Raw genomic sequence first — 15,990 nt, 5'->3', positions numbered from 1 at the left:
ATTTTTTTTAACCAAAATTTACTTCAGAATAGTGGCATAGTGATTCTATGGCATAGACTCAGACATGTTGTTTGGATATTAGGACTGTTACTTCTTCCTACTGAGCTGTTTGCTCTTTAGGTTGATAAACACAGTGCTTTCAGTGTTAATGTTTTAGAAAGTGTTTTCTAGACCTCTCTCTATTCTTGTTGCTCTTGTTGCTAATTGAAGCAAGTCAGAATTTGTCTTGAAGTGTACTTCAAAATGATATTGTATTTCAGGAGAGACTTTCAGTGCTTTGTAGAATGGAAGGACTGCTTTGTTTCTCTCTTGTGAGAATCTATGAAGGCAAAGAAGGAAAGGAACTGGTATTCTGTGACCATGAATTTCTGAGCCCTTAATGCAGGCGGTTACTGCAGGAGCAGAAGGGAGATAATTGTTTAGTCTGTCACTTACCGCTTAACTTACAGAAGTCTGTCATACTTGATCCTACAGCTGATACTACAGGTTTCCGTGATGATTTTTTTTTTCTCTATAGAGTCCACTGAGAATTTGTCCACTTAAGACACACTAGTTTATACTTTCTTGTTTCTCTCGTAACTAACTTTTAGCTGATGGTTGTTTACAGTGCTATAATTGGCCGCAGCAGAAAAGATTTCAAGAAATACTTGTTCAACTTCATTGCCGCAATGCCTGCTGTAAGTGCTTTTCTTGTGCCAGCCTTTTAGTAGAACATATTTTAAATGTAAATTAAGAATTTAAGGAAAAGATCTCAAATGAGTGTCTTAAAACCCGTGGAAATTCGTGGTTTTACATGCAGCTCTGTATTAAGACACATTTCATTTTCTGGCTCCAGTGTGTGGGAGACTTTATCAGCATGTTTACGTATTGATTGCAACTATTTTTCTGACAGATACGTTTAGGTTTTCAGGTTGGTTTTGTTGATGGCAATTTTGTCTACTAGCTTAATGTGCCATCTGTAGTACTACATAATAACATCTTACGGATTGGATGATGTTTCAACATTGTAGGTGTGGGATTCTTTTGACACCATTGAAGATGAAGATTTCTTTTTAGCCTTTAATTTTTATATTTCTTACAGCTTCTTCTGAGATTTGTTATGTTTTTTTCCACCCTTTAACTTTCCTTCAGCTCATCAATATCTCTGACCTGCACCAGATAGAAATAATTGTTGCTACCTAATAGATAACGTACCTGGTTTACAATAGATTTAAAAGCGAATTGCTCAATTTAAGGTAGTGATTGTCAAATGGTGGCTCTTTTCTAGAGCTTACCAGAAGAGCTGAAGATACGCTATATGAACATAGTTTTATATTAAATCTTTTGATGTGGTGAGATCTACTGGGAACTGGAGTTTTCAAAAAAGTAGATAGAAACCTAATCAGTGGTCCTGCAGATGCTATGTGGTTGGTCTTAGGTGTGTTAATAGTATTATTGACTTCAAGGGGAGAATTCACCTGTTCTAAAGTGTTTGCACAATCTATGCTGCAAACTGATATAAGTATATTAAATCTTGTTAGCTAAATATTGAAATACTGTCTTTTATTTTAGATCTCTTTAGTGAATAACTTCCTAAAGTATGGTCTAAATGAATTGAAACTTTGCTTCCGAGTAAGGCTTACCAGATACCTCTACGAGGAGTATCTTAAGTAAGTAACACCTTATTAATGTCTAAGAGTTTTAAAAACTAAATTAATTAAAATCAAACCAAATCATTTTAGGTGCATAGTAAGAAGGTAGCAAGGTGCTTAATAGGTTAGGTGTACTGTTTGGAAAAGGCTTTTGGTTCCAATTAACTTGCAGTTAAGGATGAGTGGCTTATGCAGGTTGTATATGGCACAGATACAAAGACAGCAAAGTTGGCTCAATTAGGAAAAACAATAATGCACTGTACTGCTTCCATTACTGGGTCAGCTCCCAAAGTACTTCAGTTGCTTTCATATAGGGCTAGTAATCCTGCAGACTGAATTGGATGCATGAACTTGAGTAGCTGCTTATGTCCTTCTGCACTGAATTTTGGTTGTCAGGTGTGCTGAGTTTGTGAGAGTTTTCTAACTTTTAAGTGCAACAGCAGTGCAGAGCGCAGCATGGGCCTGAGCTTCAAGTAAGATATCCTAGAGCCTAAACAGTTCTGCAGGATTTAATGTGGATCTGATCAGGCAAGAGCACAAGCTATGTTGACTCCATACGGTCATTTAATGTTTGCACTACTTTCCATCTCGGTTGTATGAAGCAGGGGGGTTCTAGTTGTTTGACATCCCAGGTAATGAATTTTTTTCTGCCACTTAGCTATTGTTTTGTTTCAGAGCTTACACATACTACAAAATGGGAAATCTGGACAACAGAATAGCTAATCCAGATCAACTCCTTACACAGGACGTGGAAAAATTCTGTAACAGTGTAGTGGACCTGTACTCGAACCTTAGCAAGGTAAGTCTTTTCAGAGAGAACTTTGAGTAATAGCTGTGGATGTTTAGAATGTGACGTCAGAGCTCAAAACAATTGCTTGCGTTTATATGTGTGTTGCTTGGAGTATGGTGCTAAAAAAAAGCGTTTATGATATTGTTTCACACTCTGTGGTTTCCATGACCTCTGCTAAAGCACTGTTGTGGATTGTTACAATTTGTATTAAAATTTCTTTCAAAAAACTTACACTTTCTTTTGCAGATGAGCAGTGATGAGTATGCTTTCTCAGCTAGTTAGGTTTCAGAAGAAAACCAATGGCTAGCTTTTAGTTACATACGAATATTATTTTGGGAGGTGTGGTTGAATAAGAATTTTCCTGTTTCTAATGTAAATTTTAGGGGGTTTAGCTAATGAAGTAGAATACTGTTGAAATTTTTAGATTAATTTTTTTTTGATGCTATGTTAGTACAAACAGAAGTATAAAGCAAAATACAAGTTGACTTGTTCAAAAACTTCTGGCTATAAAACCTGTAGTTCAGATGCTCTAGCTTTGAGAGAGTGTGTACGGCATAGGATGCTTGCCAATTGGAATATTGCTTCTATCAGGTACGTAGCCAACTATATGGCATTATTCTGCTCAGTATTTCTCACGATTACTTCAGTTAAGAAGCAATCATGGGGTCTAGTCTAACTTTGCTTAGTGAGCAAAGTGTTACTACAGACCTAAAATAGTGAAGTGCTTTTTTTATACGGTATGTACTTTATCTGAAGATCATGATGCTTTTATGTTCAGTTCTTGAGTGAATGTTTTCAGGAAAATATCATGTGGCTGAGATTCCTTTTGTTTTAGCATTTAGCTTGTATAATAGGTTAACCAGTGTTGTGCTTTTAATGCAGAGCTGTAACTGTTTTTGGGGTGGTTGGTGGTTTCTGGACCATTTTGTATTCGTGTTATGTTAGTGTTATAATACTTTTTTCTATGCTTCTCTTACAGCCCTTCTTGGATATAGTTTTGTATATATTCAAGCTAACAAGTGCAATAGGAGCTCAGGTAAATTGAGTGGTGTTTTTAGCAGTATAAGCAAATTTTCCCTTCTTTGGTTATAGCCGTGTACCTATTTGGAGTCTGAGGAAAACTCTAGATGTTAATTATAGATTCATCCATTATTTGAAGGGATATACTGAAAATATGCTTTTACACTTAATGTTTTATATGCTTTAGTGCTCTCTATCTTGAGGCAAGCAAAATAAAACCCAGAATTTGCAGGCATTCGATCAACTATTTTAAGAAACAAGAAAGTTCTTTATTTTCTTCTAGCAGTTACTTGGGCATCCCATTTACTACAGTGCCCTTCTGGCTGCTTTTATCTTGTGTGACTTCCATTTAAGGGAGAAAATAAGTTTTCTGTTTCTTTGCAGCCTCTGTAAAGGGAAGCCATTCCTTGCATTGAGCTGTATGACCATTATATTCTTTTCTCCCCCACCTAAGATGAATCATTACAGAAATAATTCTTCAGCTTAGTAAAATGATACATTATCAAAAATGTTCAGGGTTTGACAAGAAGTAGCTCTGGGACACATGATGTAGACTTTGCAGAAAGAGACTGAAGGAAGGCTGAGCTGAACCTAGGTAATTTTTCCAGTCTCAGCATTGATCTCTGTAATACTTAGTTATTACAGGCAGTTTATGCCAAATTCAGTTATGCCTTGGTTTTATGCCATGTCACACTTCAGTAATATTTAAGCATGCTGTTTGGGAGCCCTGTTCTATTGCAGCTTAGGATCCAGAAGAATGAGAGATCCTTATCAGGACTGCTTGAGAGAAGCAGGAAATGTGTTGGAGATGTATGAATCAAAGAAGGGAATGGGCTTGAAATATTGACTGGTATGACAATGTAGCAGATACAGAGAAAAAGGAGGAGAAGTGGAAGTAGAAATGAAGGAGAGGAAATGAGAAGGGACCTGGAAATTATTAATGAAATAAGCTAGGACAGTGGAACACGGAGATTGCACTGGGTGATTATAAAAACTTGAGTAGAAGACTGGGATGGGAAGGGCATCTGGGGACAGAGAATTAGTAAAATTAATAAAACAGTATCTACAGCACAAAAGAAAGACACATAATAGGAATTGCAAGAGTAATTGAATTGGTAACATAGACACATGGGAGGTGAGAATCAAGGGATTTATGCTCTCTCTGGGCATTTTGGATACAGATGTTGCAATTTGCATCTAGATAGTAAGCTTTTATTCTTTTTTGATATTCGCAGGGTCCAGCTAGCATGATGGCATACTTGATTATTTCAGGGTTTTTCCTCACACGTTTAAGGAGACCAATTGGCAAGATGACTATTATAGAACAAAAATACGAAGGGGAGTACAGATACGTCAACTCACGGCTTATTACAAACAGGTATAGATTTACTTGGATGGCAAAATATAAGTGACAAAGTAATACTGTGGTGTAAATGGAAGCTGTATGTTAAAATATATTTGGAAAGTCTGAGCTACCAGTTCTGAGCAAAGTGTTTGCATCTTTATGCAGATTATTATTAAATAATTCGTATGTGCATTATATTCCTAATTCAAAAGACAAACTGTAGCTGGGCTATAATAAGCTTATGTTTTACTGTTGTGAAAAAGTACAAACTCTTATTTCATAAGGTAACTGAGAGAACTATATTCCTGTGTTTTATGGCTGACTTTGTCAAAGACTGTCTTTAACAAAATGAAGTTGCATTCTTTGTGGGTTTGTTTGTGTTGGGTTTTTTTTGTTTAGGTTTTGTTGTTTTTTTTTTTCAGTGAAGAAATTGCTTTTTATAACGGAAACTTGAGAGAAAAACAGACTATTCACAAAACCTTCCGTAAACTGGTAAGACTTCTTTTATCTTTTAAAACACGTTAAGCAAAATTTCAATCAATTTTATCACGGTGATTCTTGACATATATTAATATAAATTGAATTATAGTGGCTTGCTGTTTATGCTGCTACAGTCATCAGATTTAAAAATACATTAGTAAGCTATAAGCAGAACACAAGTTTCTGATAGAATGGTCTTTTTCTTGCCACTTACCTCCTTTTCACCCACCACAATTACTATTCTCTCACTGCTTAGTTTCACGTGTAGGTTGTTTTGATATAGAGTGCAAGTCTTCGCCAGCAGGGACACTTGTGCAGTGCTTGTCACAGTTGGGTGACAGACGTTGTTGAAGTATTTGTGACTTACTGAAAAATAACTATATTTGGAATCAAACTTCTGTAAAATAATAAAAGATAGTAAAACAGGTACTGATAAGTTTGACCTTTTTTTTTCTTCTGTAACTTACCAGGTGGAACACTTGCATAATTTCATCCTGTTCCGGTTCTCTATGGGTTTCATTGATACTATCATTGCCAAATGTAAGTGTTTGTCCAATGCGAATGGACTGCTATAAATAACAAAGTGCTAAACTTTTTACATGAGAATTCTCTTTTTTCTTATTGCTTCAATTAATGTATAGCTTAATATTTACTCTTAAACTGCAGACCTCGCCACTGTGGTTGGTTACCTGGTTGTTAGTCGTCCATTTCTGAACCTGGCTGATCCTCGTCATCAGAATAGTACTCATGCAGAACTTCTGGAGGTAAATAGAACAGAATTAAAACAATTTCCTGAATTTAAATTTTGTTAGTCTACATAAAGAAACTTTCTTCTACTCTAGGATTACTACCAGAGTGGAAGAATGTTACTGAGAATGTCTCAAGCTTTGGGCAGAATAGTCCTAGCAGGCCGTGAAATGACAAGATTGGCTGGGTAAGCTTAATAGTGGTTGTGTAAAATAATCTTTCTTAAAGTTATGTTGTTGCTGTTTCTCATCTTATTTTAAGAAACTGGCTGTAGAATTACAACAAAATGAGCTTATGTGCTTTGTTCATTGCAGCACCCTAAATAGATTTTACATTTTACACTGAAAACATATTTGAAGACGTGCTAATTATGTCCACTAGTAATTTCATATGCGAATAGTAGCAGCATACAGTTTGAATGTTTAATTGAAAAGACATTGTCAAATGCTCATAAATCAATTATGTATTGATTATTTACCAAACTTTTTTTTTAACATCTTGAGAAGTTATCAAATATTTGGCTATTACAGAAAAAGATTCTTGTAAATATTGTGAATATTGGACCACCTCTAAAATGTAAACATTTGATTTCAGTGCTGGGTTGAGTAACTTTGTCATTTTGACAGTTTAACAGAGTACTCATTAGAGCTTCTATGGATTTCTAAAATGTCTAAAGCTGTTTTTTCTTTTTTTTTTAGTTTCACAGCTCGAATTACAGAATTAATGCAGGTTCTGAAGGACTTGAATAGTGGCAAATATCAGCGCACTATGGTATCGCAAGAAAAAGGTAGATGTGACATAATATGAAATATGCATCTCTCTGTAGTGCTCCAGTCTCTAATACTTTTTTCTTAATTTAAGATGCAGATAAAAAGCAAGCTTTGCCTTTGATACCTGGATCTGGAGAAATTATCAACACTGATAACCTCATCAAGTATGTTTACAAAGTTTCCACAACTTCAATATTTTTAACATAGTCTGGCTTTTAAGTCTTTCCCTTTACCGCTATTAATAGAGGTTTTAATACACATTATTACAATATGCAATTCCTGTTGTATTATAGTTTATTTAAAAATAATTCCACCTCACTCCCACTTGGCAGTTCTATTCTGTAAGTCAATCCTTGTCTTCTCATGTTAGCAGAAGACATAATATGCTGTCTGGACTTAGCCTTTTTGGTAACATCTCCTGCTGTCATTTGGAATATGACTTCCCAGACCATTTTGTTAACACTTTATCAAATTTCTTCTTAGAAATATGTTGGTTACAGATTTTATTCATTATATATTTCAGCTGTAAAAATCAGGGGCAAGTCTGTATTCAGTTTCAAAATATTTTCTTGTATTTCTGTATGCTTGGACAGTTCACTGGTACACTCAAGTATGAGTCAATTCCTCAGTTCTTTGCAGTCTGAGAAACGTAGTATTGACATAGTAGTATTACTTAAAGGCATGAAGGAAAGCCAGTTAAGAGATTAAATAGCCTCAATCTGGGCAATGTGGAAAGCAGATAGTGGAGCAGAGGGGAAAGGAGATGATAGAGCTATTTTTATTATTTAAAAAAAAAAAGAAAGTAAGGCAGAGGTGAGCAGAGGAGTCATTCATTGTGTATCCTAGAACTAATGGAATACACTTCCACTAGCAGGTTTAAAATGAAGTGCATCCTTAAATGTAGGTTTATATCCACAAGATGTTTTGGAGACCAAAGGCTTAGAGGGATTCAGAAAACAAATCTTTGAAGGAAAAAAAAATCTGTAGTCTTTTATAAATGTTCAGGTACACTTTTTGTTCAAGAACTTCCTTAGCTGTGAATAGTTGGAAACTGGGACAGTGTACTGAATGAAGTACTGAATGAAGTACTGCTGAATGAAGTACTTGCCCTATTCCTTAAATCTCTGAGTAAGTATTAGCTGCTTTTAGGCAACTGGTTTTTGGTTTGTTTTTGGTTTTTGTTTTTAATGTTGCAATACAAACAGGTTTGATCATGTTCCGTTGGTGACACCTAATGGAGATGTTTTGATTCAAGACCTTAACTTTGAGGTAAGTTTTTTAATATCATGGGAAACTCTATTCATATAAAATTTTTAAAATGAAGATTATAATTTCGGAGGTAATCTGATTTATAAAAAAATGTGCAAACAAAACTGGAGAGGTGCTTATATGGTATGCTTAAATTTGAACAAAATTAATCATCATGATAGTTTAAAAAAAAAGCAATAAGCTATTTTCCCAAAAAGTGTTTTTATTGTTACAAGTGTGTTTTCTTCCAGCTGCAATTGGTGCTAAACCAGTTGGAAAAAAAAACCTATTGCTGGAAATTACCCATTGTAATGTCAGAAAGTACTATGTACAAGCCTACGAGGTTACCAACTTGTTTTATTGTTTGTAGAAGCTTTCAACAGTACTTTCTCACTACCCTTTTAATGTGTTGGCTTTGCATTTGTAGGTTCGATCTGGTGCAAATGTTCTGATTTGTGGGCCAAATGGGTGTGGAAAGAGCTCACTTTTTCGTGTTCTTGGTGAGGTAAGGAAACTTTTTTAAATAAAAGGGGGAGAACACAAAGCACTGTTGTAATTGGACTTTTTTGGTCAAGTTTAAACCTTTTTCTTTTTGCAGTTGTGGCCTTTGTTTGGTGGGCGTTTAACAAAACCTGTAAGAGGAAAGTTGTTCTATGTTCCCCAGGTGAGGCAAAGTATTTTAATTGACAATAGTGTTCTCTTTCTTCCTACTTTGACTATGTTTAGAAATATTTGACATACCTTTTTGTTTCTGACTGTATCTCAGAGACCATATATGACTCTTGGAACGCTCAGAGATCAAGTTATATATCCAGATACTTTAGAAGATCAGAGAAAGAAAGGGATTTCTGACCAGGTAATGATAATTAGTTCATTAACTCTTTGTCTCGCTTTTAAAATTATTTTTAAATTTTTATTATTTAGAAATACTGAAATTGCTATTAAAAACACTGTATTTAGTTTGTTTTTAATATTTATCAGGGTTGATAGTACACCAGTGTAATAGTATAACCCTTTATAACCTTTTTCAATCATTTCTTTATTATGTTCACTTAAACTCTATTTGTCATTCCTGTTTCAATAAAAGGTGCTGAAGGAGTACTTGGATAATGTCCAGCTGGGTCAAATCTTGGAACGTGAAGGAGGCTGGGATAGTGTTCAGGATTGGATGGATGTACTCAGCGGGGGAGAAAAACAGAGAATGGCAGTATGTCTTAAAAGCATAAATACTTTACAAATACAGGATATAGGTTGAAAATGTAATCTGAATTGTAAGCGATTTTTTTTTAACTAAATATTAATATTTTACTTAAAGAAGAAACCCCTAAAATGTATAATACCTGAATACTGAGAAAACAACCGAAAATAGTGCTTATTGTACTCAAAATTTAATAGGAAATGTTGACCTTTACCACACCTTACATTTTGATTATATAAACAGAAGTTCTAAAATAATTGTTTTCCAAAAAAAAAAAAGGAAGGATAATATACAGCTCCCGGATTTTCAGGCTTCAGTGGGTGCCAACTTAAAAGAAGTTCCCTTGCCACAGTAAATTTTTGGACACTAATTCTATATTAGCTTCTAACACTGCATTATTGGTTGTAGTTCTGTATCCACAGTAGCTTTTTGGTTTGCATTCCAGATGGCAAGGTTATTTTATCATAAGCCTCAGTTTGCAATTCTGGATGAATGCACCAGTGCTGTTAGCGTTGATGTAGAAGGCTACATTTACAGCCATTGCCGAAAGGTAAGCTCTTTGTTTCTAGAATTATACCTCTGTATGTTAACAGGAGACTTAAAATGATACAAGGTGCACTCTTCCTTATGCCTAGTGCAGATTACAAAAAAAAAAAAGAAAAGCTTAGAAGGGCGTGCAAGGACCTTTATGCACAGTAGAATTCAATAATTGTTTCGTAGTCTTAAGATAATTTAGATGTATATGTGGCCTTGGCCTCTGTATATCGGAGAACTCTTACTAACTGGTAAGTAACCTTACTTTTCCAGATAAACTCTTGGAACATCAAGTGAAGATCTAGTAATCTAAAATTTTATACTTTTTTGTTGTTTGGGAGGTTGCTTTTGGCCAGGGCAACAGAAGTGAAAGGCTGGAAATTAACATTTCCATCTATTTTGAGATATGAAAAGCTAAGCACTCTAGGAAAACATGATGATATTAAATGTAGTTTTCTTTTTCCTTTCCCTTTTATACTCACCTTTTCAGATTCTATGTAGTGCCATGTGAAATATCAATAAGATTCAATTTCACACCCCTAGCCTGGGGAAGAATGGGCTTGAAATAACATTAATTATTGAGTAGCAGTATTCTCAGAATGGTAATGGAGCAAAGCTGTGCATCCACTGAAACATGTACTTGAAACTTGAAGTAGGAACTTAAAGAGCCTTCTATGCTAATAAATTGACACTGGATGAGGACTCTGCAGAATCATAGAATCATAGAATAGTTTGGGTTGTAAGGGATCTTTAAAGGTCATCTCGTCCAACGCCCCTGCTGTGGGCAGGGACATCTTCAACCACATCAGGTTGCTCAGAGCTCCGTCCAACCTGACCTTGAATGTTTCCAGGGATGGGGCATCTATCGCTTCTCTGGGCAACCTGTTCCAGTGTTTCACCACCCTTACTGTAAAAAATTCCTTCCTATCTAGTCTAAATCTACCCTCTTTTAGATTAAATCCATTGCCCCTTGTCCTGTCGCAACAGGCCCTGCTAAAAAGTCTGTCCCCATCTTTCTTATAAGCCCCCTTCAAGTACTGAAAGGCTGCAATAAGATCTCACAGAAGCCTGCTCTTCTCCAGAAGAATGGATGTTATTTCTTGAACTAATTTTACCACATTAATATAATTACCCTGACAATTTTCTAAGTCTGTTTTGCATATACTTGTTATTCTGTAAACTTGAGTGTTCATTTGTACTTTTGTGGCTAATGCATGTTACTGAAAAATTGAACTCCTGGTTAAGCTGTCCTTGCAGAAGATAAAAATGTGACCGTGTTTTATCACCGGAGCCATTTTGTCCTTTAATTGGTGCTACTGTTAGGGATGCACAATTAACTGAGTTGCAAGGAAACAGAAGAAGATTATTCACCTTTAAATTGCCACTTTAAGTTTATAATTCATTAATAGCTTTTGTGGTTTTGACTTTTTTGGTGTTAAAGTAGACTTCTTTTAATCACCAGGTTTGTTGTTTTACCTGCCTCCTACCTTACCTACTCATTCTACATTTTGCCAAATCGTTAGGAGCAAAAGAATGGTGAAATCAATTAAAGATAAATCTCTCCTGCTTTTTTTTTTTTAAACTGCAAAATCTTGTATTAAGGCTATATATGTATACTGTTAATCATAGAGTCTGGAAGTTTGTGTTTATGAATTTAAGCTCTTCAGCTGATACCATGCTGAAAAATACGTAACACCTAACCAATGAGAAAAATCAACTGCTTTATCGTGTGTATTTTCTTCATATAGGTTGGCATCACTCTCTTCACTGTCTCCCACAGAAAGTCACTCTGGAAACATCATGATGTATGTAGTCTTTGCTTTTGCTAAGGATATCTGTAGGTGGTAGGGGTTTTGTTGTTTGACTTTCTATTAAATTGACTTTACAATTCAAGGTGTTCTCATTTTACATCCTAATAGGTCATGTTTTGGGATTTTTTTAAAAGGTTTTACTTTCATAATCCAGTTGCACTATATGAAATATTCTTATGCTTCTAGTTATGAAGGGAAAAGTAACCAAAAATCCTTAAATGTATCTGTAAAAGTAGCCTCAAAAATATGAAAGGCACACTAGATACTTAAGTCTTCTTTCTTAGCCTCAAAAAACCCTTGCACCAGAATTGAGTAAACAGCGTGGAGTTTTTGCTTTCAAGATGCCTAATATATCTACGCATAAAAAAAAGTTCATCTTTAATACATGGACTTCTTTTCTTCCAAACTAAGATTTTACTATTATTACTTTTTATGCAGACAGACTGTATGCGTGGGAAAAATACTGAATTAATACACAGGGATGAATGCGTACCTTAAGTATATTGTCACAAAACCCAAGATAGCAGTGTTAAGTCTAGGTGTGACCATTAGCAGACTGATGCGTGATATGAAGAAATACAGTTTAACTCTTTTTTTCCAGAGGCAATTGAATTTAATGAAACATGAAGTGGGAGAAACTTACCCTCTGGCTAGCTGAGTTTAAGGTTTTGCATTAGAACTACTTCAAAATATAATTTATTTAGGCATTTTTAGACCTGGTAATTTTTAGATGGTTGATAACGTATGTTCTTTTATTTCAGTTTTACTTGCATATGGATGGCAGAGGAAACTACGAGTTCAAGAAAATAACTGAAGACACAATTGAATTTGGATCTTAAAGTCATGAACTGAACTCCTACAGAGACTGATGATTACAGGAAGTGCGTAGAATGGCAGACATTGTACAATAAAACTACTCAGCTTGTTTTTTAAACAAATTAACTAGGATAACCCAAAACAAGCTGTTAAGCGTTTACTATTATGTAGGATATTGCTAATTGTGTATATGTTGGTTTAATTATTGATATGTACTAAGAATGTCCTTATTCTTGTGGTTTAAAAACCTGCCTAAATTAAATTGGGCTTAAATCAGTGTAATCTGATTCATCCTGGGATGCAAACCATTTGAAATCAGCTGATTTGACTTTTGTAGACCTTCTTTCCCTTCAGTGAAAAGCCCTGTTAAAATTAGGGTTGCTACCTCTCTTGTTCCTGCAAAGCAGTCTTGGATTTTTGCTCTGTTCTATGCATATTTCTGAGTTATCTCTCGTGGTGCAGGACATTCTCCCATCTTCAGATCTGTGCCCTGTTAAATGAAAGAGCCTTTTCCTTGTCCAAGCCTTGTGATGTAGCCAATACGCCTTTGCTGATAAAGGATGGACTGAACCTAAAAGAGAAAATTAATTCCTTCTGCTAAAAAAATTAAGCTTGTTCTTTGCTGGGTTTTGGATTCTCTTTAAGATCTGTCTGTCCGTGCAATTCTTTCTGCTGCTCAGCAATCCCGTTCTCTGCCAATTTAGCAAGAGCTTCATCCATTCCCCACCCTAGCTGCCCTTTTTCTGTCAGAGAAATGCTGTGGTAATGAAGAGTTGAGAGGAGGTTGAGGGTGGAAAGGACTGCCAAAAAAAAAAAAAAAAAAAAAAAAGGAAAAAAAAAAAGTGATGTTCCTTGTATCTATCTTGTGCATGTTTTCATGTTTTCAGCTCTGAAGAAATGAATGGCTCCCACAAGTAGAAACAGAGAAAAGAATGTGGGTCCAGTCATGCTTCTTTTGACATCAGTAAGAGTGAGAATGGACTAAAAAAATGTTAATCTGTGAAATAGCAGACTGTTGTCCTGTGTGTGTTCAGTCCTGTAATACAGCAGTTGCTTTTTCCAAGTTCTTCCTTTTCTCCCTCTTCAAAAAATCAGATCTCCTCATGGTTTTAGCTGCCCTTCAGATCTGAATTTGAAAGTAAGTGATAATGGTACTTCCTGTTTGGTCTTCTGGGCTGTGAAGCCTAAAATGATGCTTTCATCCTTCACGTTTATTCCCTTATTTGTCATGAAGCTTCTTGATTTCTGATACAAATTATTCCCCAGTGATTCTCGCTGCTGTCTAACGATCTGTAGTCCCTGTTGGTTTTCTTGTTCCAGCTGCCAAATCCCCTTGAAGAAACCAAACTCTTTAAATAGTTTACTGTAACAGTTTTTTCCATACAAATGATTATTGTGGTTGCCATATGACTTTGACAAACATAAATGCAGCAAGGTGATTTTTGTGATCAGGGAATAGGAAGGTATAACTCAAACTGAATCTCTGTTTAGGCTTTAAAACAAAAATTTACAGTATCTGTTGTACAGTGAAGGTCTAGTAGTTTTCTAGTGTTCCATGTAAGATATAATATAGGAATGCACTACATGAAGGCATGCATAAAATATGCAATAAATCTGTTCTCTGTGCATCTTTTATCAAAGGTTTAGATTAAAAACAAAACCAACTTTTTATAAAATGGATCTGTACTTGGATGCACTGCTGTCTGTTGATTTTTACCCAATTTCATGAATCATCATCTTTCACGTTGAAATTGCTACCTGTTAATATTTTTCCTTTTATCATAGTTCTTGGCCATACCTGTCAGTACTACTGTTCTTTCATAGTACTAAAATGCAAACAGCTATCCTGGTATAAGAATCTAGTGACCACAGTAGATTCATAGTATAATGCATCAATGAAAATCAAAAAAGTCTCTTTGAAGTGTAGCATATTCAAGAAAATAAGGTACCAGAATAAATTTTTGATCCACAAGAAGGCAAATAGATATCTCATTTTACTAATTTTTTTTCTGTTGATTCAGATTCTCACATCAGCTGTAACGTAGCAGGTAACAGCATGCTGTATGTGAGGTGGCAGTCTTTTTGTAATTGTAACCGTGACAATAGGGATACCAGATAGCTGCTTTTTTTTTTTTAGTTAAAGTTCTCAGCACAAATGCAACTTCTTCTCTTGAAAGGGATGTTTTAGTAGCCTTTTAAAGAGACAAAGAAAAAAAAAATTCTCTAAAATGAGAAAGTTGCTATTATCCTTGTGACTAGGGCAGACTTTGCAGTGGAGTAGTGAACTTGGGATACTTTAATGTATTTTTAACACTGACAAGCAAAACCACACAAAGCACACTTGTATAGCACCCCAGCAGCCAATCCCAAGGTACTTTACAATTCAGTTGATTAATAACAGATTTTTGTGTAATCTCAGATTTATTTTAAAAACTAAAAACAAAAAAATTAAAAATGCAACTCCATAACCAAGGAGGAAATAGGTTTGCCTTCAGATGCCATGAAGTTCATTGAAACTGAGGATGCTAGTATCTCCTTCGGGCCAGAACTTAGTGTTTCTAAATATACTGGAAAGAAAGAAGAAATTCTTCTGTGCTTGATTGTAAGAGAGGCTTATAAAGAAAGAATAAAGAAGAATGATGTTTTAGAATGATATTCTTAAAAGGCCTTACATTAAAGTATTTTGAGATAGACTTGGTCTAATGAAAGATTGTAAAAAATCTGATGAAAATGATCCAATCTGTTCTGTTGCAGAATTGCACTGTGATACTGTATTTTAGCTGTTAGGTCTTTTTAATAGCACAAGTTGGAAGTTTGTAAATTGGAATTCTGAACTATCTTAGTAAGACAAAGTACTGATGAATATTTTCAGTCTCAAACTGTTGGTGCTTTGAAGATGGTACTGGTAATAGTCAGATGGCTGCATTTCAACAGTGGTGGGGAAACATTCCTGTATGTAAATAATGTAAAGTGCTTTGGAGGGGGAAATGGCGCTATATAAATGTAAGACATTAAGTGCCTCTGAAATAATAATAAATCTAAAGATAAAATGTATCTAGGCTTTTTATGTTTCTTGATGATGTGATTAGAAATTTTGTTACAATACAGTGACTACATACTCAACAAATCTCAAGTTACTTCGTGAGCCGATTGACTTGTGTTCAGCTGAAATTCACCCTGGAATCAGCCAGATGATGCCATCCGGTTGTAGGCTTAACAAAAAACATGAGTTCAGTACTCAAAGATACGTACTTAGAGCAATTGGATTATAGGTGCATTAATCTGTTTTAAGTCTGCACTGATTCTTACCTCTCCTCTCTCTCCTTTGTCCGCTGGCCACTTCTTTTCCCTTCAAGTTTATTGATTTTAGAAGGGTGCAGGCCCCAATAAGGTTAAATAAGGTTAACATAATATCAGTACTTACCATGGTAATTCTTTTGAATGCTCCTTAATCTTTGCACTTTGAGGAAAATAGGATAATCATTCTCTACCTTTATTGTATTTGTGATTTTTAATGTTTTTCTTTGTTGTGGCAGACATACCAGCTATCAGGATACTTGAAATTCAATAGTGTAAGAGTGAAACCAACATAATGCTTTG

General features: G+C 35.2%; 1 protein-coding gene across 1 annotated transcript; it reads left to right on the top strand.

The window, feature by feature from the left end:
- Positions 1–601: 601 nt before the first annotated feature.
- ABCD3 (ATP-binding cassette, sub-family D (ALD), member 3) lies at positions 602–13,253 on the top strand. Its single transcript, XM_009577610.1, has 19 exons — positions 602–677; positions 1,552–1,649; positions 2,307–2,430; positions 3,401–3,457; positions 4,677–4,819; positions 5,209–5,278; positions 5,737–5,806; positions 5,933–6,030; positions 6,109–6,200; positions 6,712–6,800; positions 6,875–6,947; positions 7,989–8,052; positions 8,459–8,536; positions 8,630–8,695; positions 8,798–8,887; positions 9,119–9,238; positions 9,675–9,779; positions 11,512–11,568; positions 12,336–13,253. The coding sequence occupies exons 1-19, from the start codon at positions 669–671 to the stop codon at positions 12,411–12,413; spliced, it is 1,581 nt and encodes a 526-aa protein (XP_009575905.1). The 5' UTR covers positions 602–668; the 3' UTR covers positions 12,414–13,253.
- The last annotated feature ends 2,737 nt before the right edge of the window (positions 13,254–15,990 follow it).

Source organism: Fulmarus glacialis, unplaced genomic scaffold (genome assembly GCF_000690835.1).
Source record: "Fulmarus glacialis isolate BGI_N327 unplaced genomic scaffold, ASM69083v1 scaffold29565, whole genome shotgun sequence".
Classification (NCBI taxonomy): Eukaryota; Metazoa; Chordata; class Aves; order Procellariiformes; family Procellariidae; genus Fulmarus; species Fulmarus glacialis.
This window is presented reverse-complemented; position numbering and strand designations above follow the sequence as displayed.

Bases quoted from the DNA above. Each gene is read 5' to 3' on its own strand.
- ABCD3 (XM_009577610.1), top strand. The intron at 1,650-2,306 runs GTAAGTAACACC...GTTTTGTTTCAG, and splicing joins CTCTACGAGGAGTATCTTAA to AGCTTACACATACTACAAAA. The intron at 8,537-8,629 runs GTAAGGAAACTT...TTCTTTTTGCAG, and splicing joins TTTTTCGTGTTCTTGGTGAG to TTGTGGCCTTTGTTTGGTGG.